Below are 27,505 nucleotides of genomic sequence, written 5' to 3' on the forward strand. Positions count from 1 at the left end.
GATCCTTGAGGGACCCCTCCGTGGACTGTTATTTTTTCGGAGTGTTCGTGAAATTGATCCTGGAGTTTTTCAGCAAGAATAACGCCGGTTTTATATTGCTTCAAGCTCAAACTGCAATTTATTGGCATGTTAGTAATTGAATTCAAGTTAGATAATTTTATGCTTACAATTTAATCTCCTACTACAATTTGTATTTCACGAACCAAACTTCGGTTAATACGCTCCGTTTTCAACTAGAACTATACAAATATTGTTTATTAATTTGGCAAATAAAGATCTTTAAATATAATACTTGAAACGTGCTGGTACTCTACAATGACGATTGTTAATAATGACTTGCAAAATTTTCTGACAACCTATCTCGAATATGCGGCGTCGCGACGCCTCCTTATCACTGTTATCAAATTACTGTCAAAGCTGTTTCTGGGTCGTCCGAGGGGCTAGCTTGTGCACAACATCCTCCCCCGCATGTCGAAAGAACGTTCCGTTCGGCGTCATGTTCACTTTACATCCAAAAGCGCAAGTTTAGTACAAGGACGACTCAAAACTCCACCGCTTATCTGTATATCTGCCATCCGGGATACACCGTCCTTTCCTGGATACATCTTAATCACTCGACCCCTGATCCATCGGTTACGCGCACCCTCATCGGCAATTACTACTAACTCCCCATCATTGATTGGACGAACATCTTCAAACCACTTTGTTCGTCTTGTAATGGTCGGCAAATATTCCACCACCCATCGCTGCCAAAAGATTTGCAAAACTCGTTGAATAAGGTCCCAGCTACACCTTATAACCGTTCCCTTCAGGATAGGCCTTTTAACACCCTGCCGTACTCCTTTGGACCCCAACATCAAAAAATGGTTGGGGGTTAAAGATTCCTCGTTTTCCGACCTAATAGGGATGAATGTCAGCGGTCTAGAATTTATCATATGTTCAGCTTCAATTAGAACCGTTAGGAAGGATTCTTCATCGAATTTATCAACCGTAGGGACCGATTTCAAAGCAGTTTTTACGGATCGGACCATCCGTTCCCAACATCCGCCCATGTGGGGTGCCGCTGGTGGTATGAAATACCATTGGGTTCTGGTGTCGGTGAATGTACTACCCAGCTCGTTGTTGATCGCTTTCAGTTCCGTTCTAAGTTCACGACTAACGCCTAGGAAATTTGTTCCGTTGTCCGTGTAAATCTCCTCAGGAGCTCCTCTACGTGCGACAAATCTACGGATAGCTTTTTTGCATGAATCGGATGACATGTTGGCAGCAACTTCGAGGTGAACCGCTCTCAAAGTCAAACAGGTGAAGAGCACTACCCATCGTTTGACCGCTTTTCTTCCTATTTTAATCAGATATGGTCCAAAGTAGTCGATTCCGGTAAAGGTGAATGGACGTACAAACGGTGTGAGTCTTACGCGTGGGAGCGGACCCATTTTCGGCGCTACAGGTGACGCTTTGTAGACTTTACACCATTGACATGCTTTTTTGACTTTCTTCAACTCGACTCGTAGTCTCGGTATTCTGAATCGTTGCCTAAGCTCATTGACGACAGTTTCATCATTCGCGTGCCCATAATTTCGATGATACCAATCCAGTACAAGGTAAGTGATCCTATGATCTCTGGGTAGGATGATCGGGTACTTAGCATCATATTCCATCCAATCAGCCGCCTGCATTCGACCATCTACGCGAATCACACCAAACTCGTCGATAGTTGGGCCCATGGAAGATATGGAACTAGATTTTGAAATCTTTCTCCTGTTCGGAACGCTCGTTTGATTATTATGTCGGAGTATATCTACCTCTTTCGGAAAGGAATCATTTTGTGCAATTCTCCACAATGCACGCTCAGCCCTCTTCAAGTGATCGCTATTCATACCAATAGTGTTGATCTGCTTGCCCAGAAACTTCTTCAAATAACAGTCTTCAAAGTAATGAACGTAGCCCGTCACGCGCAGAAGGCGTTCCCACTTAGAAAAGCGGTTGATGTCGATTATAGGAACTCGTGCCACATGAGCATGGACACTATCGATGCGTAACTCTTCTTTACTAACTTCAGCGTAGACGATACGATCTTTCGGCCATTCGTTTTCATCCAGCTCGTAGAGGAATTCCGGTGCCTTATACCATCGACTTTCAGCGTCAAACGAAGGTCCTTTTCCCCACTTCGTAGCCTCATCAGCGACATTAAGGCGTGTGGGGACCCATCTCCATTCTTCAATTTTGGATAATTCAAGTATCTCATTGATTCGATGAGCTACAAATCGGTTATAGCGACGCATATCTGACCGTATCCATGACAGTACTGTAGTTGAGTCACTCCAGAAAAGGACTTCATGGATAGTGAGGGTGTGTTCCTCTTCTATAACCTTTCTCAGTCGAGCTCCTATCAAGGCCGCAAGCAGCTCAAGACGAGGAATAGATAAAATCTTTAACGGTGCAACCTTTGTTTTCGAGGATACCAGAGCACATCGAACCTTATTATCTTCTACGACTCGCAAATAGGCTACAGCTGCATACGCCTGCTCACTCGCGTCGACAAATATGTGCAGCTGAACGTTGTCATACGTGTTTTTTGTGTATCCGGGAAAGTAACATCGTTTAATCTTTAAACATTCTATACCAGGTAATGCACTGAGCCACAGTTTCCATTTGGTGAAAATCTCTTCAGGTATTTTATCGTCCCATGCAACTTTCTCTCGCCACACCTCCTGAATAATTATTTTTCCGTGGATCGTAAAAGCAGAAATTAGACCCAAGGGATCATACAAACTCATAACTAGCTTCAATAACTGCCGTTTTGTTGGAACAGTTTCACAATTAATTAAATCTGCAATCTCTTTGCTAAATTGTACTGGAAAAGAGAACACATCAGAGGATGGTTGCCAAATCATCCCTAACAAACGTTGGCCTTCTGACTCATCACCAAACTGCATGTTCTTAACAACTGTTGGGTTGTTGGCACCGATTTGTTGTAGAACTTCATTGCGATTTGAAATCCAATTAACAATTTCAAATTTACCTTTAGAATGGACTTCTGTCACCTGCAAGGCTAACTCCACCGCTTCCTCGACCGTGTCAACGCATTGTACGTAGTCGTCTACGTAATGCCACCGTGTGATTGCGTCCGCTGCTCTCGGATAATCTCGTTGATATTCTGCCGCATTTAGATTTTTCACGAACTGTGCATGTGCAGGCGAGCACGTAGCACCAAAGATGGCCACATCCATCACCATGATGTCCAAGGGTTTGTCCGGAGAATCTCGCCATAGAAACAACTGGGCACTACGATCTTCAGGGCGCACCAATATCTGGTGAAACATCTCTCTAATATCCGCTGCAATGGCTACTTCACGCTCTCGATACCGAAAAAGTATAGATAAAAGAGATGTTAGAAGATCGGGACCTTTCATGAGCATGCTGTTTAATGATACACCATCGACCTTAGCAGCTGCGTCCCATATTAGCCGCACCTTCTCAGGCTTTTTTGGGTTCAGCACTACCCCCATGGGTAAAAACCACGTACGGCGAAGATCGAAACTTTCAAATTCGGCCTGGGTGGCTTTATGCGCATAACCTTTAAGCTGATAATCTGCAATCTGTTGACGAATTTTGTCATACAGGGCAGGATTTTTCGTAAGTCTTCTCTCCAAACATTTCCAGCGTTTCTCAGCCATCGGTCGACTGTCGGGGAATTCAATGTAATTATATTTCCATAATAAACTAACCTCGAATCGGCCACTTGATGTTCGTTTTGTTGTCTCAGATAATATTTTATAAGCTCGTTGGTCTTCAAGGGTCTGCAACTCTGGGGCAGCTCGTATGCCCAAACTTTCGATCGAGAAGAAGTTTTTAACAAATTCGTGTAAATTGTCATCAGATTTTGTAGCACAGATGTGTAACTGGTGATGGGGCAACGTATTCGCTCTTCGTGGTACACGACCGAAGATTGACCACCCAATCCGTGTTTTGGTAGCAACTGGCTCACCCTGTCTGCCTTCTCTGGCTTTCAATGGCATAATCAAATGAGCATTATTTAGTCCGATGAGTAGTCTCGGCACTGCAGATTCATAGCTTGTTACTGGTAAACCTTGTAGATGTGGATATTCTTGAGACATTCTGTCGAAATGCAAACTTTGTTCAGGTAGATCAAGACTCTCAACAGTGTATACTTCTGATAGTTTATGACGCCTAGCGTCGCTAGTTTCAGCTATCTCAAATTCCATAATTCGAGTATTAGAGATGTTCTTGTTTACTCCCCCAGTCCACTGGATGCAAAGCGACGTTGTAATTCCGTCGCCACCTAGTTCGTCTGCTAGCGATTCCTCTAACATCGTGACAGAAGATCCGTCGTCCAAAAATGCAAAGGTTTGCACATTGCCTTTGCTACCAAAAAGCGTTACCGGTAGCAAGCGAAAGAGAATAGATGATGTAACCTCACGATGTATAGACACGGTGGCATGTTGTCTCGCAGATGTACTCTCTTGTGGATCGAAATGTAATAAACGATGATGTTTCTTCGAACAGTCGTTTATCCCGCAAACTTCTCCTTTACACGGCCACCTACTATGGGCCACAAGACAGCGTCTACAGAGCTTATTGTTTTGTTTAATTAGCTTCCAACGTTCATCTGTACTCATATTTTGGAACTTGAAACATTTTTCTAATGGGTGAGCGAATTTTTGACACGCGACGCATGGTTTCAGTGCAACATGGTTCAGCTGTTCTGTTTGACTCGATTCGGGTTGTTCCGAGTCATCGACGATTTCAGCGTGCGTGTGAACAAATTCTCTTCCCTTGCTTCTTGATGTTGCATTGTTGATTCCGCCGTTCATTACTAAGCGGCTGGTGGCGGTAGTTATGTATTGCATGTATTTGGAGAATACATTAAGATCTACGAGCGGGAACTGCGTCTGATACAACGCCCAGTTGAATTGAGCTGTAGGTGGTAATTTATCTACGAGTTCCTTGAGCAGAGTAGGGTCAGATAAATGGTTCTGCAATCCTACGGCTTTAAGATGGCTACACATGTTTTGTACAACTAATCCAAAATTCATCAGCATGTCTAATCGGTGTTCTTTCGGGGCTGGAGTACTGCGTACCTTGTTGACCATGTGATGTACGATCTGTTCCGGTCGACCAAATAAAGTTTTAAGCGTCTCGATTACTTCCGGAACCGTCGAAGGGTGCAACAGGAAACTGCTCACGGCTTCTTTAGCATTTCCTCTCAAACTCTGTTGCAGGCGAAGAAGATTTTCCGAATTTGAAAAACCGCATAATTCGGTGGAGTGCTGATAGCTACTATAAAAGAGCGGCCAATCCACAGGATCTCCGCTAAACACAGGAAGTTCTTTCCTCCCCACGTGGCGGGCTGCTAACTGCTGCGATGTTGGCCCGGAAAGGTGGTCACGAACGTGGTTTGTTTCATACGATGGATTCACAATAGGGGCAACTGGAGTGGGAGGATATGGTGGTTGCTGAGGTAGCATGGGTGGTGTAACTTCAGGGAAATCGTAACAGGGGGTTCTTCTCCCGATGGGTGTGCTTATATTTTCATACATCGATGCATTGATAGGTTTTTCAAAGGGATTATGTTGTGTAAATAATTCACTTACCGATGGTGCATCGTTTTGGGGGAGGGTATTGTTACCTGCCGCTGGTTGACAATTCTGGTAATACACAGGTCCGATGTTCATTTCCGGTGATAAAGTCTTGTTGGGTTGAGAAAATTGATTTAGCCGACTCATAAGTTGCTGTTCAACAAGACGCAATCGACTCAATTCACGATCACGCTCTTCCAGCGCTCTCTCTGTTTGCTTCCGATGTTCGATACGCTCTTCTTCCTGAGATCGTATTTGCCTACGATACTCCGCTTCCCGTTTCTGCATTTCCTCCGCATCCGCGCGTCGTTGTTGTTCAACTAACTTCAACTGCTGCATCAATTCGATTTCACGCTTTCGACGAATATCGTTTTCCTGGGCATGTTGTTGTTGTAAATTTTGTACACGACGAAGGTTGTCGATTTCAAGCCGCCACTTGTCGAATGTAGGTTGGGATGGCTTCGGATAGGCTCCAGTTCTTTGATCGTTGGATTCCACATCCTTTAGAAGACGTAGAAAAGGTTGTATGTCAACTAACGGGATTCTAGCGGCATCGTCGGTAGCAGCAGACTCATTGTCCTGACACTCTCCTACGGAAATACTGCCGGTTGTTCGTTGCAGGGATGTGCGATCTAAATCCACAATCCAACTAGCCAGATCAAGAACAACTGCTGCGGGAGTTTTCTCCTCACTTTCGATGGGTTTTGTTAATGGGGTCGACGTTTGAGGGCCACCAAGCTGGCTCACTAGCGTAGGTTCAACTGCTCTCCCGGAATCAATGGCCTTGGCAGATTCTGACGGCATTGTAACGACGTCCCGGTTGGATCTTTCAACGGTTCTTGACTGATCCTTAACCCAATCTGTTACCCGGCAGGATCCGGCTTGACTACTGCGTTTACTCCGAGCACTATCTCTTTCATTCTCTTCATCCTGCTGTTCAAGCAGTTTATATTTTTTGTTTAGATAAGTTTTATCTCGATCCATCTGCGCCTTGGCTGCTGTTTCGTGCAGCTTCCGCTCTTCTTCCAACCGTTCCAAATCACGAGCTATACGAGCTCGACGAGAGCTGCTAGCTGTGGATTCAGCCGTGATTGAACTAGGTGCTGGTGGAGGGATCCGGGGCCTGCACATCACGCACCGATACGCTATCTCGTGGGCGTTGGCAGTAGTTACACCGGCACACTTGAAATGTTCCCATCCTTGGCAACCCATACACTGAACCATGAATTTATCAGCATCATTCCGTTGATCGCAAGAAATACAGTCCCGCTCGTGACCTCGATTTGCCTCAACGAAAGTAGCCTCGAAGAGTATACCGCAATTCTCAGAGGCGTGGGACGATGCAATTTGTAGGTTAGCTTTCATTGCCTCTCGAATTGCCTTAGTCTGCGATCGGGTTTGCCGCTGATGCTGGTTGGAAGCCATGGTACTTCTGGATAAATTTTTGAGTTTGTTCGTGAAATTGATCCTGGAGTTTTTCAGCAAGAATAACGCCGGTTTTATATTGCTTCAAGCTCAAACTGCAATTTATTGGCATGTTAGTAATTGAATTCAAGTTAGATAATTTTATGCTTACAATTTAATCTCCTACTACAATTTGTATTTCACGAACCAAACTTCGGTTAATACGCTCCGTTTTCAACTAGAACTATACAAATATTGTTTATTAATTTGGCAAATAAAGATCTTTAAATATAATACTTGAAACGTGCTGGTACTCTACAATGACGATTGTTAATAATGACTTGCAAAATTTTCTGACAACCTATCTCGAATATGCGGCGTCGCGACGCCTCCTTATCACTGTTATCAAATTACTGTCAAAGCTGTTTCTGGGTCGTCCGAGGGGCTAGCTTGTGCACAACACGGAGCGAGTGCCGTTTACGAGGACTTGGATGCTGCGATCTGATAGAAAGTCAGTTATGTAGTGCATTATCCTTCCTACTATTCCCCATTCGTTCAGTTGATTTATGATAGCGACTCTGTCGACACGGTCGAATGCTTTAGACAGGTCGAGAGAGGCACACTCTGTATGGTAGTTCTTTTGGGAGGGTGAATCAAGAAGCATTTCTAATTCTTGAAAGTAGTCGTCGGTGGATCGACCACTACGAAAGGCATATTGGCGATGATCTAGCAGAGACTGTCCTTCGAGGATGGCGTGGAGTCGTCGGTTTACCATTCGTTCCATTATCTTGCCAGTGCAGGCCAGCAAAGTAATGGGTCTGTAGCTATCCAGGAGGTGAGGGTCTTGTTTAGGCTTTACTATAGGGATGACTAGACCCAGTTTCCAGCAGTTGGGGAAAGTGCCATTTATCCAGATTTCATTGAAGATATGGAGAAGCGTTGTTTTGCCGGTGAGTGATAGGTTTTTTAAAAAGGGGTAACCAATATCGTCGGGGCCGGCTGAGAGGCCCTTGACTTTCCTCAAAGCTGCCTCAAGTTCGTCGAAAGAGAAGTTGGTGTTATAGATCCTTTCGTTCAGGGATGGGTTTGTTGGCAAAGGTAGCATAGTGGTGTTTGAGGGAGATGATATGGATGCAAAGTGGGAGCAGAAGGAGTTGGCTAGGGTGGAAGGGTCGTTTATGTATTTCTGGTTCAGGAGAAGATGGAAGGGATTGCTTCGGTGTTCGCCGTTGAGTATTTTTATTTTGTTCCAGAGAACATTGGTTGGGGTGTTTGGATGAACCTCTTCTGTGAATTTCTGCCAGCTGTTGGCTTTAGCGGTGCGAACTACAGCTCTGGCTAGTGAACGGCTGTCTTGAATTCTGAGAGTGCCTGTTGTTTTCTAGGATCATCATTTGGAATTCTTTTCAGGTATCGTAGTGCTTTCCGCCTTTTTTTAATGGCGGAACGGACTTCTGGACCCCACCAAGGGACTGCAGTCTTGCCGGGGACGCCGCTGGTCCTCGGGATGTTTTTAGTTCCTGCTTCCAAAAGTATTTTTGTGAAGGAGGGGATGCATAATGATGTTTCAAGGGCTAGGGATTTATCGACTTCGATTTGGTATCCTATCCAGTCTGCCTCGTCGTACTTCCAGCGAGGTCTGGTCGCGGATTTAGGTGTAGGGTGTTCGAGCTTAATCAAGATAGGGAAGTGGTCACTGCCAAAGGTGTCGTCAAAAATTTGCCAACCAAACTTTGGTCCGAGCTCCCATGAGGCCAGTGTGATGTCGATAGCGGACATATTGCCGGAGGCAGGGTCTATTCTGGTTGGTTGCAAGTTGTTTAAAATAGTCAAGTTTCGGCTTAAGGCTAGGTCTTCCAAAAAGGAGCCTTTATTGGTGGTGTGGGAACTGCCCCAGCTAGTGGAGTGGGCGTTTAGGTCACCCATGATGATGAAAGGGGGTGGAAGCTCGGATAAGAGATGCTCTATTTCACTTGTGAACTGATGGTAGGGCAGTTGTGGAGGAATGTAGAGAGATACGACGGTTATGTCTATCGGTGTGTGGACTCTGACACAAACTGCGTTTAAAGTGGTGTTGATGTTGAGAAGTTTGTATGGGGTGTTGATTTTTACGGCTAGACCGGCGCCTTGGCGCGATGATGGGTCGGATATCGTATGTAGATTGTATCCTTTTATGATGTTTTGAGGGATTTTGGAGTTCGTAAGTATGTCTTGGATGGCGAAAATAGTCGGTGAAGCATTTGAAAGGAGGATTTGAATATCAGGAAGTCTTTTTGTGAGGCCTCTAGTGTTCCACTGGATGGCAAAATTTTGAGATTTTTTTTGAGCGGGTCGGTTAGTCACGGTGGTATTGTAAGATTGGTTCTGCATTCTATTTAGTGTGCTTGACGATGTATCCATGTTTGTTTGGGATAGGTTTAATTTAACGGTTTTGGTTTTGTGACTTACCGAACTGCTTGGAGGGGTCTTGTGTTGTAGTTTTACCTGGCTGGGTGGTTTGCGAAGTGGATGGGAGGGCTTGATTTTTCTGACCGCGCGATCGTTTTTTCTTGGGTCGTTCCTTTGTTTGGCTTTTTATGGGGTCACCTCCGGTGGGGGAGTCTTCGGAGGATGTCTTCCAAAAGCGCTTGGGTGTGGAGATTGTGCTAACTGTGGAGCTGTTACTGGTCATGTCGGTGTCGCTGTCAGATTCCTCGTGTGATCCTGGATCCGGTTGATTTTGGTTTTTCACTTGGCTGGTGAGTTTCTCAATTTGGGTGGTGAGAATGGCTACCAATTGTTTGAGTTCTGATATTTCCTTGTTCTTGTCGTTGATTGCGGAATTTAAGCTGGCTTGGTTGAGTCGCTGTTGGACTGATGTTGTTTGGTTTTGGCGGAGACGATATTCTTTAACAGCTTCGTTGTGTGATATGCCCTTGTCGGTCCTGATTTTAATTATCTCCTGCTCGGCCTGGAAGGCAGGGCAAGATCGGCTGTTGCTGGGGTGGGAGCCTTGGCAATTTACGCAGTAGGGTGTTTTTTGGCAGTCTTTGTGGCTTTGCTTTTCTCCGCAGTTAAGGCAGGTGACATCATTCTTGCAGTGCTTTTTGGTGTGTCCAAGTATGCCACACTGCAAGCAAGTCATTGGTCGAGAGTAGTACGGACGGGTTTGAGCTTGAATGAAGCCGAATCGGATGTGGGTGGGAACTAGGGTTCCTTGGATGGTTAGGACAAAGGTGTTGGTGGGTTGAATTTTTCCATCAATCTTTCTGGTAAATCGGTACACGTTGGTTACCCCTTGATTGGCCAGGTCTTTGGTTAATGCCTCGTCAGTAGCGCCAGCAACTTCCCGGCAAGTTACCACGCATTTACAGCTGTTGAGTGTTGGGTGGAGCTCTACGGTGACGGGAGTTGAGTCAATCAACTGTTTGACGGATAACAGTTTGTCAATTTGCTTTTGGGATCGTACTTTGAGCAGATAAGCTTGTCCTTGGTCGCACGGGTGTCCTCCTACGATTTGCCCGGCGGCGAGCTCGACGGTTTTTGAAATTATGAATGGGTAAGTCGGCAGTTTGCTGTTTGGGGTGGGTTTGAGCAGCAGGAACTTAATCGGTCCGTGTGCTCCGTTCGGATCCATCCATTCAGGGATTTGTCTTTGATTGGAGCTTGATGGGATTGGGGACTTTCCCCATGGCGGGGTATTTTCCCCCATGGCGGCGGCTGTGCACTTATTTTATGCACTCGGAGATTTCGAAGCTGGAGATATTTTTCCTAGCTTGACGGTGAAAAAGATTCACTACAAAAGGATGTCTGTGATAGAGAAGATGGGCACTTAAATACGCTTGTGCGGGAAACACGTCCGAACACGACACAGGATCGAGATAGACTCGCTTTCAAAGTATGGCATTCAGAAGTTCTTAACGATTGAAATATTCGAATAAATATTTTTACTATAATTTTTTCTTTAGGGAAACCTTTTAAAGTGATTAAAAAAGATCTAATTCATGGTCATAGTCACATTATGTTAGATTTTTCAAACAGAGTGCAATAACTCAAAATAAAATAAATTTCATGAGATAACAAGTTTATTGTTTTGTTATATTTGGCAATTTTTGTTTTGAACATTTGATCTATGTAAGCCATTCCAGTTTCAAGATATAGCTGAGGAATCAAGTATCCTCATGAATAAAAAAAAGTTTCGAAAACCTTGGATAATCCAGTTGGTTCAATGCCAAACAAAATATTTGACACTTTTTTGATAACATGTTATTGATAATTATTGACAGCTTTTGGTTTTCTGATCATAAGTTTCGAAGTGTTCTTGATAAAACATGAATTGCGCTTTAAGAAATTTCCACCCCAAAATGTTTTTTTGTTTTTGAATTTAATTAGCTATAAACAGACCCGAATAACCCCCGAGTTTGAAAGATCCTAAATAAATATCATCATCATCATCAGCTATAGAGGATAAAATTGAGATGTATTATGATAAAATAAGTGTAGTTTCGAAAGATCTATCAAATGGCATCATTATTTTGGTGATATTTGATTCCTGATGCGATGCGCTTATAGAAAATTTGAACACAGCCTTACTTATGATAAAGATTCTATCCGAAGACTGTATTTCGATTAGAGTTAAGATAAAAAAGTTATTAGGCTAATTGAGCTAACTTTTCTAAGGGTTGCATTCATCACTGTTAAATGAGGCATCACAATGATAAACGTAATAAATTTGTCAAAATTAGCAAATATAACTTCAACACTAAGGTTGCAAGATTGCCCGGTTTTATCCGGATATTTCAAATAAAAATTTGGGAAGAGTTGCCCGAATCTTATTGGAAAAGTCCTGATTTTGCCCGGGTTTATTCTTATTCTCAATCTTATTCTCAAATAAAAAAAAATAAACAAATTTTGTTGTATTTTTTTATTTTCACGTCCCAAACGATTTTTTCGAGCAAGTTTCCTAGAAAATATCATAAAAAGTTATTTTCAAATCCTTAAATTCGATTTAAAATTTGATGGTAAATTTGGATAAAAAAAATCAATAATTTTTTTCTTGATTTTGGATGAGTAATTCCTAGCTTTTGAGCAAATTTGCTCGGGTATAGCCCAAAATTTAGTCGAAAATTTTAGGATCAAAAGCCCAGATTTGCCAGTCTTTTTTTAAATAAAATAGCTCAGTCAGACGGAATAATTTTGGTCTTATGAAAGTTATCACTCATCAAAATAATGTAATAAATGTCTGTGCCATCATCAATTGATTGCAATACAATTTTTAAAATATGTACCAAACATAGTTCATTGAGTGCAGGAGAATTTATGTATTTTATGGGGACTCACAAGTTTGTTAAAATCTACGGGATGTTATCCAAAAATCACTCAATTAAAAAAAAACCTAATTTGATACTCGCATTTTTGGTCATCTACTAAAATTACACATACATAAATAATGACTCAAATACTTAGAAACGAAGGGTAAATTATTGAAATCATGCACACTGTTTTTGAATTTGTGACTCAATCATATCCATGCGTTTTCAAGATAATCCTGTTTCAGTTAGTGTTCTTTGAAACATTGAAAAACGGTTTCAATAACTTATACATGCATGCAGGAAAAAAACAAATAAATTCAGCCAACCAATATGTTTTAAACTGTTCAAGATCTTCAGGTCTACAAGTTCCAGATAAATAATATCAATACATGAATCAAATATTAAATCAAAGCCATAATCAATATATTGAAACATTTTATCATAGACGTTCTAGAATTCAAAAGTATAGAATTTGTAATACAAATTGTTTGAATAATTGAAATATTTGAAAGTGGAATCACTATCAAAGAAAACATTTTTTTAAGAAAATTGAATTTCAAACTTGTAGGTTTTTTGACAACGTGCTCAAAATCGAATAGAATAACTTTTATCAAAAATTGTTTTTTTACTAAATTCTGTAATTCAATAACAATCTTCACTGTGATTCGAATCTTTACTCAATGCTAATTGGACTGAACGCCATGAACTTGATTTCGAGATGATTGACTTCAAAGTTCATAGCCTTACCAATCGGTACTTTTTCATAAGATATCTTATTTAATCATTTTACCAACAAATTTTAACTCTTTTCAAGGCATTGAGACTATACTTAGGAGCCTACTAATAGGCGCTTTACGATCAGTACCCAACGAGTATGGCTGATGCTCGAAAAATTGCATTTTTCGTTGAGCAAGAGTGAACCGAGCGTTACAAATTTCGCACTTTCGAAATAAGAAATATTTAAGATTTTAACTTACCGGTTGTGTTCTAAATGATAATAAGCAACAAAAATAAGCTTCTATAATCATTACAAGTTAAAAATCCAACCAATCTTTACGAGAAATGGAAAACCAAATTTAAAGGACTCAGTTCGATCTGGCTGAACGAACATGTATACAAATGCTGACGATCCGAACATCAAGTTTTTGGCCACTAGAGCTTAATTCACCATTAAAATAATCAGTCTTCAGATCTAACAGAGCCGAAGAGCAGTTTTGAATCGGAAAACCAAACAAACTGCAGATTATCTCGTACAAAACCAATTTTCTTTAGCAAAACGTGCTTTTTATTTATCCCTTTAAGGAGGCTCTCAGTTCACTTTCGGCGCAGTGCACTTTTGCCAAATCCACTGTCTGCAACATTGGATTTTTGAAATAAAATCCTTAAAAATTGGAAAAATGTCCTGATTTTCATAGAGCAGGTTGTTTAACATGTTTTGCATCCACTGCAATAGATAACTAATTTTTTTTTCAATTTGGCGTTCATTTCGGTCTGGTTGAATCACGACCAATTATTCCACACGTTTTAATCCAATTAAAAACAATCAATTGTTTTTTTTTTATTTAGTGCTGATAAGAACAAATACCATCATAGTTGCATAAATAGAATTGAAATAAATTTTATGGTGAAATTCAGGGTTGTCATTTTTTTTATAATTCTGGAACTTGTGAAATAAAATTCAAGGTCCATCAGAGTTAAGGAATCTTCGATCGAGCTGGACATTTTGTCCTTAATCAATGCTAGCTAATACATTTCCATTTTTCATCACATTCAAAGAAATCAGAGAAAATCAGACTTCATTTCAGGCGCGGTCCTATGGGGGGGGGGAGGGGTGATCGGGGTGATCACCCCCCCCCCCCCCCCCCAAGCGGCATAAATCCGTTACAAAATACCCGCATAAGCTCGAATTTCTATAAAAAGTTGGAACTTTTCTTAGTAGATGTGCTTTCAATTTTAAAAATTTTCAACTACGTGGGGTGTTTATTCAACAAGTTAATTTATCACTTAAAAGGCTCAATATTGAAAAAAGTCGGTCCACTAAACTCAAGCAACTGTAACTTAGGATTCCCTGGACTGAATTATACCAAATAACTTTTGTTGATAAGTTACTTAACAAAAGTGTATTGTTGAGTGTTGATTTGGAATTTGCTAGTAATAAAATGTAGGGACAACTTTTTTTTTTTAATTGTCACTAATTTCCCTCATATGCCTCAATTAACACGAGCAAATCGCAACAAATTTTAGTATTTGCTTCAAATTCAGAGCTTCTGAATTGTTGATTTTGTTTTGAATTTTAATGAAATGATAAATTTGGAAATGTCATATAGGGGGTGAAAGTGGTTATAACACTGAAATATTTGAAATTTTTGTTCTGCTTTCATCATACATTTATTGCCTTCAATTGCAAAATAAAAAATCAGGTTCTGAATCACAATGAAAATTCTCTTTCGCGAGAATTTTTCACTTTCAATTAATCCACCATTCTAATATGAATTATAAGCTGAAAATTCATAACCTATATTATGAAATTAAAAAACAAAAATTTCAATTTTAGATCTGATTTTATTAAATTCTGTTTTAAATGTAACACATCAAACATTCATATTATGGATGACTGTGAAAAAAAATACAAGTACAGCCAAACAGAAATCGAATATAAAATATTCATAGGTAGAGTTTAAATTTAAAAAAAATCCTCTCAAGAGATTTCAGCAACAATAAATCGAAGAAACAGATTACGTTTTATGACTTTTGCGTTTCCTGTGAGTTTTCAGTGCCAAAAAGGAACAAAAAAGTATTTATATCAGCTGTTTCAGGAATTGGTGTTGGAGATAGAGATTCAAATTCATCTCTAGAACCCAAAATCTGCATTCAAAACTATAACACAAGAAAACAAAATTCACATTTTCCGAAGTGCAATGAATGTGAAAACTGATTTCAACTTATTTAGGAGCTCTAAATGCAAATTTGTATTATTTTATCAGCACTTTTTCCGGTATAAATTTTGAAAATACAAGGCTCATTGGAGAAATTTGTGCACTTTTAAGCAAAAGTGTAAAATATCAAAAAAAATTGAGAAAAAGGTATTAACCTAATGATCAATTTTCATAAAGGCTGTGAGTAATTTACCATGAGAAAAAATTATAAAAATAAGTGTCTTTCCCCATTTTGTAAAATATGAAGATTATCTAGACTAAATCTGTATTGTTTTTTTCCGGGAATTTGTTACTTTTTAGCACTCTTCCCTCTGACCTGCATCGTTGAATGAATAAAGGATAATGAAAAGATTCAGCATATCTTTTGTTGTTCAGGTTAGTGACTTCATCAATTATCATTGATCGATTTCACTCTGAACTGCTAAGTTTTAAAATTACTCAATGCTAGAAAATGAGAAGGGAAAATACAGACAAAAAAATCGAGTTTGAGACGCAAAATGCTTCCAAAATCAGTTTGCCACGATTTTAATTTTTCCCTTGTGAATAAAAACTATCCCCTTATCATTCTACTATTTTTTCGGCAACAAGGCATTCTATCATGCAAAAAAGTCAGAAGATCTTTTAGTGATTTTAAAGAAACACTCCTGGATTTCTAGATCTACAGCAATTATGTCACCGATACTGCGTTCAACTCATCTACACAATAATATTGAAATTTTAATTTAAAATTTAGCTTAAGGTTTGATATTCTTAATCTGAAAGCTTGGCTATTTCAATTGGAAATGATTGAGACTGTTCACTAAAGAAGAGTTTTTTTTTGATTTTTTAAATTTTTCCTTAAAAATCATTTTTTACAGTTGGAAATTATGAGGAAATCAAAAAAATTATTTAAAATAAATTACGATTTTTCACTTTTTTCATACATAAATTGTTGCAAATTTGTTATTTTATGAAACGAAGGGTAAACATTCAGAATTAACCCTTCATTTCATAATATTCTTTACAACTCAAAATTATTTTAAAAAAATGGTAATTATGTGAAAGTGAACAAAGATTGATCACTTTTCTTTGTAATTTATTTGTTGTAATACAATTAAAATTGAAAATTTTGAATGAAAACTTTAAATTCAAGAGCAAATCAAATAAAATTCGGTTCCAGAATATAGAAACTGATTTTGATAATCGGTTTTTTTTCTACAAATTTATATTTAAAGTGTTAATTTTATATACTGAAATTTTAAAATTATAATACTAAATTTCCAAATCACAATTCAGTAAAATACCGCAATGAAGAATTCAATGCCCGTTAGTTATGTTTGTAAATTTGTTTATCAGGCTTATCGGTGAAAAGTAAAATACTTCCGATAAATTCTTAAATACCAGAGCGCTAAAATTTAGACGCTCAGGGAAAAAATTAAGATAATTTGAGTTTTTTTCTACGTGTTTATCTCTCAACAACGTGTGTATTATTTTCATTGAAAAAATTACATTTATAACGAGAAATTCTTGAAAGAGCTCTTAAAGGGACAATTCTAAAATACCTGATGTACCTACAAATAAAAAAAAATATCAACATTTTTTCGCAGTGGTTATTATAGATTCGCTGGTTGTTTTATAAAGGAACAAACCCCCCCTCCACCCCCCGCAACCCATTCCTTCTCCTTTCGCTCACTAAAATGATGGTTTTTTTTTCACCAGATATAGGACCGCCCCTGCTTCATTTCAAAAATCACTACATAGGAACTACATTAGCACAACATAAGTTACATTAGCACCGCTGCACAGTGGTCCAATTAAAAAAAAAAAAAAAAACTGGTAAAAAGTTTGTTTTCATATTTAATCCAATGTATTTTTATTTTGCCGAATTAGTTTAAAAAACTTCAATAGCTCAGTTAGGTGTTTCCAGTATTAAAATTTTCAAACTACTTGCTTCAAAATGTCTTATTTACTAGAAGGGTTCGTTGAAGCTAAAATCAACAAAAAATCAACACAAAGAAAATTAAATCAAATCACATTAACATAAATTCCAGATCTGGCGCTGAAAACTGTATGAACTTTTCTATTGACTGCATTTTTTTCCTAGTCAATTTAAAAATATCAGGCTAGATTAGAGTTTTATAACAAATATTGTAAATAAATAAACAATTTCGCAAATATTTATCAAAATTTTAAATAAAGGTATTGAGAAGTTTTCTATTTAACCATCATTTTTTTTTCTATAAATGGTTGTTTTTATCACCAAACGCCTCATGTCAATTTTAAATAAGAAAAAAAACAGAGCATATCCTAACTTATTGTTTTTTTTTCATATTTCGTATCCATAAAACATTCCAATTAAAGTTTCAAATCATTTTTAAAGTTTCCATTGGTTTTCACGAATTTTGTCCAGCAAACTATTAGTTCATCAATAATCAAGGAATCCAAAAATCGATCAAAACACCCGTGAGAGAGATTTTCATCCGCAAGAACACTGTACTAGCGCTTATCAACTTCAATTTTGCTCTCGATCAGTTGTGCATTCCTATTCAAATTTATCGTCTTTTGTAACTTTAAGGTAGGCTTGCCAGATACTTTTAGAAAAAAGCGGGACAGACCAATTTAAAAGATTGTTTTTTTTGTCACAGAATTCAAATTGAGACAAAAATTTGATTTTTTTTCAGTGTTAGTTAGTTAATTTTGTAAAAGTTTCCCAAAAAAAAAACGGGACTACGTTAAGGATAAGTTTCCGCTCCCGGACGACAGATAGTTTCTCACTATTTAGCATGGAGTTGAGGGTGCGGAGAGTCAGAATGGACGTAAATAGCTAGAAAAACCACTCTCTGTGCGTTTCTTCTTTTGATCGCTTCCAGTTTTGTCGGAGAATATTCTTGGAACTAGAACTGAACGAGAGAAAATAATTTCGGACGAGTTATCTTGATCGGCATGGGAAAGGGATGAAAAATCATCGCGTTCTAATATTTATCGCTAAGTGTTACACTCAGAAAACTGAGATGAAGGGAGAAAATTCGTCAATGATCACTAAAATTGTGCAGCCAATGATTGAATTTATGGTAATTTGTGGCAATTTGTTAGAGAAAACTAGAAGGTTTGAGTTAAAATGAGAGAAACCAGTGCTCAGAGAGAGTAAAAATGTGCTAATTGTTGCAAATTGTTGCAGTTTGTGAAGCAGTTGTGGAATTTTGATTATTACCATTCCAAATGCAAATAATTCTCTCTCGATTTCAATCCCTCGGTAAAACTATTATTATCAGATCTGCTTGATTTGCTTTCCTGTCAATAAGTAGTAATAAATTTCAAAAACCGCGATTTAATGATTTAATGAATTTTCGAGGAAACTGAATTTGAAGATCCTATAAGAATTTAATCTAGTTCGCATTATCCGCTTTGCTAAGAAGACAAATTTGAGGAAAAAAGTGCTTCCAATGTTAGCAACCGTTCTCCAAAAACGGCAAAAAGGCAGCCCAAGTTGCAATATGTTTTAATCTTGAAATATGGGAATTTATTCAAAATAAAATTAAGGTGAAGTTATGTGGAGTTTTGTTTAAATCTCAAGTTGAATTTTGAAAATTTAAAAATTCTATCGTTTTTTTGAGAATTAATTACCTATTTAAAAAAAATTACTTCATCTAATAAAACAAATTTTCATTTAATGAGGTTCAAAGTATGCTAGCAAAAATATAAAAATTATTGCAAAGCTTAATACATTCGTGATTTAAGTATTTAATCGTCATTCAATGTAAGCAAACTATTGTGTAATTTTTAAATAATATTCAAACTCTTCCTAGAATTTGAGGATTCCTGAACGGTCTCTTATGAAGAACATTTTCACGGTTTTGTGAAGCCTAAAAATGCCGAAACAGGGTGAAATATATGGAAGTATAAACTTCACCACTTCAAAAATCGACTTTCTGTCAGCTTTTCTGGGTTTTGTACCACTGTGCGCTGGTAACATTGATGTGTATTTTCAAAATCTGTTGCATAAAATAATCTCCAATACTTATTTAGTTTCAAGCTATTCAGATACTTCATTGTTATCCTTAGTCTGCTGTTTTGCGATTGCACCTTGGAAGGAAAGCCCTCGCAATCGCCTAGGTAATGAACCATTTGACGCAATCTAAAATCACCTCAATTACTACCCATAACTTTGGCCTTGAAGAACAGGTCCCGCGAACGAAGCCAACAATTCCATAACTCATAAAATACGACAAAAGCTCTGTTATCAGTTGAAAACAATTCATAAATCTGAGCGCCGCCCGCCATCTCCTTCCATGTAAGTTTAGTTGCACAGACAGACATGGGTAAGCAGAATCCAAAACAACAACAACAAAAACATAAACAACAACAGCAAAAGTAACAATGCTCCGATCCGAAGAAGAAAAGTGGCGAGGAAATCCCTGCAGCAACTCCATAATTTCAAGATCGACAAACCTTCTGCTGCAGCAGTTTACTACGAGTAGATGCCACTTCTTTTCTGCCTCAAACATTCGTTGGATCGAGAAGATTATCAGCAATGATCGGCCGATTGATCGTTGCTAGCACCCTTAAGAAGTTGGCCTATCGCAATGTTACCAGCCAAAGGAGTTCAAAAGAAGTCATGGGATGGGATGAGGCAAAAGCCAATGCAAACAACTCACGCAATTCGTCCGGGGCCGAAACCTAAATATGTATACAAAATTGCTCCGTGTTTTTCGTAGGTGACGAGCGCTGACGACGCGACGGCTTCTCGATCTAACTAACTAAGCCGTGTAAGGTCGGAATTTCATTCGTTCCACAAGCCGTCCAAGTTCGGTCGGAATCGAATTAACCGATCGTTGGTGTGTGTGGGTGTTTGCACAACTGGTCTGTCCGCTTGATCGAAGTCCATCGTCTGCTTCGGTGCGAATTCTGGAATTTCGGCCAAGTATGTGCAACTAGGGTGGATCTAGACAGTAAAGTTCGGATTTTTTTAAGACAAAGCCTCCCAAAATGACTATTGTCGTGTAAAGGAGTACAAAAGAAAACACACAAATAGAATCTCAGTGAAACTTCATATTTCTCAAAAGAAATTTTAATTCATCAACTCTAAATGTATATCTTTAAAATTATGATGGCTCTGCTCTTACAAATTCTAAAACCACCAGACCACAGACAGTGCACTTTGTATTCCATGAACGGGATTTGATCTTATGAACCTTAGAGTAGATGATTTGAGCTCTAACCACTAAAGCAAAGCCGCTGGCTTTTAAATTTTGATCAACTTTACCTCTGCCTAAAACCAATACCTTCAGAGCTTATTAATTCGTACCGAAAATTGGTACAAAATAAATATCAAACTTTAAGATCATCCCTAAGCGAATGCCAGGTCTCTGAATAAACAACTTCAAATTCTTGACTGCGCTAGCTCTAAGTTTCGGTGTTATCTCCCCCTTTTTCCTTATCCTCACTTCCGTTCCCGTTCACCCTAGAACGAACGATGATGCCAAAACTGGTGCAACTCCGCCTGAGCAAACAAAATAAATAACCAACCGTTCTCGTTTTCGAGAAGTCCTGCTTGCGTTCTCACATATGAACACCACCACCGAGTTTGCTAAATCAAGCTCCTCAATAAGCATCGCTTTAGTAGGCAAATCATCGATCGTTGAAGTTTTCGATTTCAATGCGCTTAGAACCAGTTTAGTTTTTTTCCGGTTTCGACACGGCTGCCGATTTCGATGGGACTGATCGTTGTCCCTAACGTTAACGACTATCGGGATCTGGTTCTCGATGAAAGAAAAAGTGCCAATTTCTAGGAGATGCACAGTGTGTTGACCAATGGACAAAATTTGAAAAATGGATATTTTTTTTAATCATTTCTCACTAAGCTATGATGTTTGTGCATCTTGCTGCTATTGAATGAGTGTTTTTGAGTATATTTTTGCAAGTGTCTGACGTATCTGACACACGTAGCAAGTGAAAAAAGAAACAAAGTTAAATAAGCTTTTTAAATCAGACCTTGCAAATAAATGGAATTGCCACTTGAAGTTTTCTCTGAGTTAAAAAAAAATCACGGGAAACCGAATCGGAATTTTGTGCTCATTATATTGCTAAAGGATTGAATAATTTATTTGAATACATTTTAGAGAGACTGATGAAGTAAAACAACGTCAATCAGTTGATAAACATAAAATGATTTAACATAAAAAAATCTATGAAGAATCGAAACTTTCAATCAAGCCATAAGACAATTACCAAATTCTGCCAATCTCAGACTTACATTAGAAGTTGTGTTAAAAAGCATAGGAACTGATACAATAAGTTTTAGCTGCTAATCTTTGCGAGTTGAGAAAAATTTTAACTTTTGTAAATCTTTCTAAATACTAAAAATTTCATGATATCCGTTAGTCGAATATCACATGGAAATTTGTTTTCCTATCACAAATTGGTAAAAAAAACAATTTTTTCAGACATTTTAGTATTTTAAGACGACGATTTTTATACCAGCCTTCACCTTAATTTATATTTTTGATATTTTCTTCCAAAACTTTCTAGAACACATGAAAATAAAATCTCAATGGGTATTCGAAATGTGAACTACTTATAAATTATCATTCACCATATTTCACATTACACTTTTGGAGAACCAAAAACAACATCAAGATCAAGCACAATTCTTTGAAAGTTCAATAAAACTCAGGGCCGGATTAAGCCATCGGGGGGCCCGGGGCAATTTTTCTCGGGGGGCCCCTATAATTCGATTTTTTTTTCAAATGCTACTCAGAAAATACAAAAGCTTTTGAACGTGTTAAAAAACTGGATCTGAGTTCAGTATACTTTCTTCAAATAGCCATGTTGTCTGCGTAAAAAATAGTTTCTAGTATCTTCAAATAAAAATTGTTAATCAATCACGTGCAAACACTGCGGAAGAAATGAAAACTCAAATTTAAGCTGCAAAATGCTAAATTTAATTTTTATGTTTTTTAACCAACTTATCACCAACTAAAATTCTCTAATTTAAAAAATGACCGGATAGATATTTTAAATGATTTTCATATAATCATTGATCGTTTGGTTTGTGCTAATTCGAGATATATTTACCTAGTGACAATTAGGAAGTATATTGAAGATTTGAAACATCGAAAACAAAATTAAAAAAAACAAAATAACAAAATCCATATTCCATAGAGATACAGATATAGGAATTTAAGAATTCAAAACTTTAAATCACGTTATATTCAGAACCAAAATTCAGTGTCCCAAATCTAAATCATAATCTCAAATCAAGTTTTGAGAATCAAAATATGAATTAAATTAAAAAAAAAAAAAGATACAAAGTTACAATCAGAGCAAAATAGAAATTGCACTAAATGTGAATTTCAATTTTATGTCTTTGAAACACAAAAAAAATCTTTTCCTGAGATGTTTTTGAAAATGATTCTCATCAAATGAAATTTGTTTTTATCAAATTGTTATTCTAAATGTGACGAAAGTTTCATTCGATGCCCTCAAAGCCAAAGGAGTATTAGTGCAAAAATGATCGGTTGAAAAAAAAAATTGAGAATAAAGATTGAATGTTTGAAACACAGAATCAGTTATCATCGAAAAAAAACAGATACGGAATCCAAATGAGTTTAGTACTCTAAACTAAGGTTGCCAGATTGCCTGGTTTTATCCGGGTTTTCCCGGATATTTAACACAAAATTTGACAAAAGTCCGGTCCGGGCCTATTGTCCGGATTTCATTGGAATAAACCGGATTTTGCCCAGATTTATTTACATTATTTGCCAAAACAAACAGAGAAAATCATATTGTGTTGTGTTGTTCCCAAACGGAATTTTCTGAGCAAGTTTTATTAAATTTATAATGAAAAGTTTTTTTTTAAAGCTTAAATAACGTTTAAGAAATTGCTGATAGAAAAAAAAATCAAGTTTTTTTTCTCGATTTGTGTTGAGTATTTCCTGGGATTTGATCAATTTTGCCCAGATATTGCCCGGATTTTTGGTCGACATTTTGGTATCAAATGCTCGGATTTTGCCAGGTTTTAAGCTAAAATACCCTGGATTAGTTCGGCCCGGGTACGTGCTGAAAAAATTCTGGCAGCCTTACTCTAAACAAAGATCCTGAATTTTCAAAATTCAGAAAAATGATGAAAGTGAACTTCAGTAACTGAAGAAACACACAAGACTTGAAAATCCCAATGAATTGAATCTAAAAAAAGATCATAGAAATAGTCATATTAAGAAAATCACTCAATCGTTTTTATGATAATTTGAGAATGATCATTTGGAAAATGATCTGCTAGATTCAGGATATTCACGTCAGTAGATGATAAAATTTTAGTTAAATCAGTTGAAAATGTTCCAGTATCAATTTCAAGTCTAAGACAGACATTGGTATGGAAATTCAATAAAGAAACCCTGTACTGTCGATTGGTCCAATTTAAGCAACTACAGTTTTTTTTTGAAGATTTTACTTTCAAAAATAGGGAGGGAAAAGGGTTAAGAGTTTATAAACCAATGAAAATTTCAATAATAATGATTGAAAGGTGAAAAGTTATTATAATACGCTGTATTAACTCGGATACTGCCCGGGTAAAATTCTGAAATGTTTACCATAAAGCGAAATTAGCTGCTATTTAAGTGCAGAAAACCATAACTTGTAAACTTAACGTAACCACAAACATTATTTTTGTGCAAGACGTTTGAATGAAATGAAAATGGGGAAATGTTTTTTTTAAATTTTATCTGTTCTGTACAGAATATCGTAACTGATATGTTTGATAAAAAAAAATGAAAATTTGAAGTGTTTTGCCTCATATTCTTCTTATTTTTTTTTTAATTCGGTTTTGTCCAGAAGATTTTGATATTCTCAGCTCGCAAAATGTCGGAGAGCTCCTTCACTGCTTACTCTTGGGGGCCCCTTAGCTTTTTAAGACAAAAACTAATAAAGATTTCACGTGGGCCCTTTTTTATATCTTATATATAAAAATGGAGACGTTTTCTTTGTAACATCATCACGTATGAATGGTCGGTCGGAATGAAGTGAAATTTGGTTTGGTTTTTTGGGTCAGAGATGGTTTGTATAATAGTTTCAAGAATCTCACTTTTTATGAAAGGGGGGTCCCCATACAAAATTATCTCTTCACATCTTATATATAAAAATGGAGACGTTTTCTTTGTTACAACATCACGTATGAATGGTCGGTCGGAATGAAGTGAAATTTGGTATCCGAGGGTTTTTTGGGTCTGAGATGGTTTGAATAATAGTTTCAAGGATCTCACTTTTTGTGGAAGGTGGTGCCAATACAAATTCGTTTCGATTTCCATAAGAATCGATTCGCGAGCACGATGAAGTTAAGGACGTGTAGATGAAATCAAACATTATAACGATTACATAAGTAGGTTAAACGAAGTTTACCGGGGCAGCTAGTTTTTTATATTTTTTTATATTTCAAGTTTTATAGTTCAAGTTTTTATTCCGATTTGCCAGTTTTGATTTCTTTTCATGGACTTGTAGTGTATGATTAAAGTAATGTTAAAACTTTTTTGCCCTCGGGGGGCCCCCCTGAGCCGGGGGGCCCGGGGCAATTGCCCCTTTTGCCCCCCCTTTAATCCGGCCTTGATAAAACTTTTAAAAACTTCTAAAGAAGCAAAGAAAGAAGCTTTTTTTTTCTTACCGATGGCCTGTGAAAATGTTAATTAAAACTATTTTCATCGACAAAATCTCTGATCTCACTATTCCGCACTGAATTAAATTAATAAAAATTCAATGCTAGGTAGCCTAAAACAATCAAATAAAAGTAGATGTTTTTTTAAGAAACTTTAAAGCTGTAGGCATATTTGGTGGTAAATTCTAATACGGCGTCTCTAGAAGAAAACTTTCTGAAAATCTTTCTTCTTTGTTTATGATTTTTGAAGGTATTAATATTTTTCGATTTTAATCGATAGTTCAACTCTATCGATTAAAATCGATACAGGTACCACAAGGATTGTAAAGCTTCATTCGTAAAATTAAAAAAAAATCAACCATTTGTTCATGTTTGATTGCATAAGTAAGCGTATTAAAAGCAATAAGTTCATGTTAAAATGTGATCGAATTTGAATTGTTACAGTTCTTAAGCGAAAATTCAAGATTGATCATTTTGTCAAAAGAACACAAAGTGAACCTGATGTGTATTATTGATTTTTTTTCAATAAAAAGGAAAAAGAGGATTACAAAATCTCAACATCAACTTTATTCGTTTAAACATTTTTTGTATTGATTGATTTGATTTAATACAATTATTTGAAAATATTTTCTCAATACAACCAACTAAAAATTTGGATAAAATGCATTTGATTTTTTTGCGAATTTTGGTCAAACTAAAGATTTTTTTTTAATTTTCTTGATGGAATTAAAAAATGCCGGGTTTTATCTAGCAGAATGAGTGTGCCTTATTTCGCTATATTTTGTCAGGGGTTTTTAGATTTGATGAGAGTAGGCCAAATCTACAATTGTAACGCATATTTTTTTTGGTAGCTAAGTTCCCAATTCTTTTGTGCACTCGGTGAAAGATTGAAACAATCATTTCAAGCCCTTATTTTCGAACACTTATAAGTTTTTTAAAGTGTGTCGATGATCCTAATGTGGCAGTTATTGTTCCTTATTATAACATATGTGTTCTTAACTATGGACATATAAAGGAAAAGGGTATCGGCGTATTCTAAATAACATTATTTGTTAGTGAAGCTGGATATGGCTATGTTTTTTTTTTATTTATTTGAGGAAATTCTAAAAACTTACCTTTTTATCAAAACTTAAATGATATTTTTTTTGGAATATGAAAAAAGAAAACCGGTCTGCTAAAATTCTACATGAAATTCGTTTATGCCAGTTTTGAAGAAAGAAGTGGATGTTGAGCTTATTAAAAACTAAACTTTTTATTTTTTCAATAGGTACTGTTAAAGCTTGATTTATTTCTTCTCAACTTTTTATTTAATTTAAAAATTATTATATTTGAACGAGTTGAAAATTTAAAGTTATGGATAAAAATATGTAAACATAAAACGTACTTTATTCAGACTTTTTTTTCAATTTTTCATTTTGAGAAGCTCTCTGTAACTTACTTTTCTATTGTTTTTTTATCTTTCTTCAATCTTTGATTTTTTTTCCTTTTCAAAGTACTTCTTTTATGCATTCTTTTTGTGATTTCGTCTATGCATGTTCCAGCTGATAGAGCAAACATTTTTACTGTAGTTACGATGTTTCTTTTTTCTTTGGGGTGTCGAAGGTTGCTTCACGAATTTCGAAAAGTCATCTGTTTTACAAGTTTGTTGAAATTTTATTTATATTTCTAATTTTTCTCTCAAACTAAAAATTTACGGACAGTTTTTTCGTATTAAATATTTCATATTATTCATTTTACAATTGCAATGTTTTCTGCACAATAAATTACATTTCCTTCAACAAACAGCAAATTAGAGCCAAAAATGCTCCGTCTGGCACATTTGCGTAGAATCAGAACGCATACCGATGCTTATTGTACGAAAAATTGTCACACGGCTACAATTTTTCTATCATTTGAAAAGCTCGTATGGTTTCTATTTTCCCCAAAAAATCAAGTTTAAACGTAATTTGAGGAATACGTTCCTTTTTGGATACGTATGGATCCTGTAAGTAGTGCCTACCGAAAAGCGTTTTGTGATAATTTCTCTGAATAAAACACTCAAGGCTCCTCGCCCCTCCTTTGCCCCCTATTTTGGTGTTTTTTCGGTGAATAACATTATATTCAACAGTATAAACTCATCTTAAGAGATTTTTTTTTTATATAATTTGCATTTTTATAGAATTTTCGTTAGTGTTAGTTTCTTGCGTAGAAATACCAACATAAAGACAACCACTTTGATGAAAATTTCGTATACATTCAGAACAAAGTATAAGTACTTGTTTGTGTTTTTATTTGAAACTAGCTGACCCGGTAAACTTCGTTTTACCTTCTTAAGTATAAATCGTGATATATGTTTAAATTCATCTACACGTCCTTAACTGCATCGTGCTTGCGAATAGATTCTTATGGAAATCGTAAAAAATACAGTTGAATTTGTATTGGGACGACCTTCCATAAAAAGTGGGATCCTTGCAACTATTATACAAACCATCTCTGACCCAAAAAACCCTCGGATACCAAATTTCACTTCATTCCGACCGACCATTCATACGTGATGTTATCACAAAGAAAACGCCTCCATTTTTATATACACTGCCGGCCAAAAGTTTGGGATCACCCACTAAAAAACATGCAAATTTTGATCGTTCATATCTCAGCCGTCTTAGGACATAT

The 27,505-nt window shown here is 37.0% G+C and overlaps 2 protein-coding genes across 18 annotated transcripts in view; both read right to left on the reverse strand.

Annotated features, from left to right (window-relative positions):
- Positions 1-27,505, reverse strand: part of LOC129751442 (PDZ and LIM domain protein Zasp) — a 261,468-nt gene that overhangs the window by 216,550 nt on the left and 17,413 nt on the right. The window lies entirely within an intron of this gene.
- LOC129751441 (uncharacterized) lies at positions 55-7,329 on the reverse strand. The gene is made up of 3 exons (XM_055746944.1): positions 7,302-7,329; positions 7,177-7,248; positions 55-7,120 (listed from the first exon to the last, which is right to left on the reverse strand). Exon 3 carries the CDS (start codon positions 7,023-7,025, stop codon positions 501-503), a length of 6,525 nt encoding a protein of 2,174 aa, XP_055602919.1. The 5' UTR covers positions 7,026-7,120; positions 7,177-7,248; positions 7,302-7,329; the 3' UTR covers positions 55-500.

Source organism: Uranotaenia lowii, chromosome 3 (assembly GCF_029784155.1).
Source record: "Uranotaenia lowii strain MFRU-FL chromosome 3, ASM2978415v1, whole genome shotgun sequence".
Lineage (NCBI taxonomy): Eukaryota > Metazoa > Arthropoda > Insecta > Diptera > Culicidae > Uranotaenia > Uranotaenia lowii.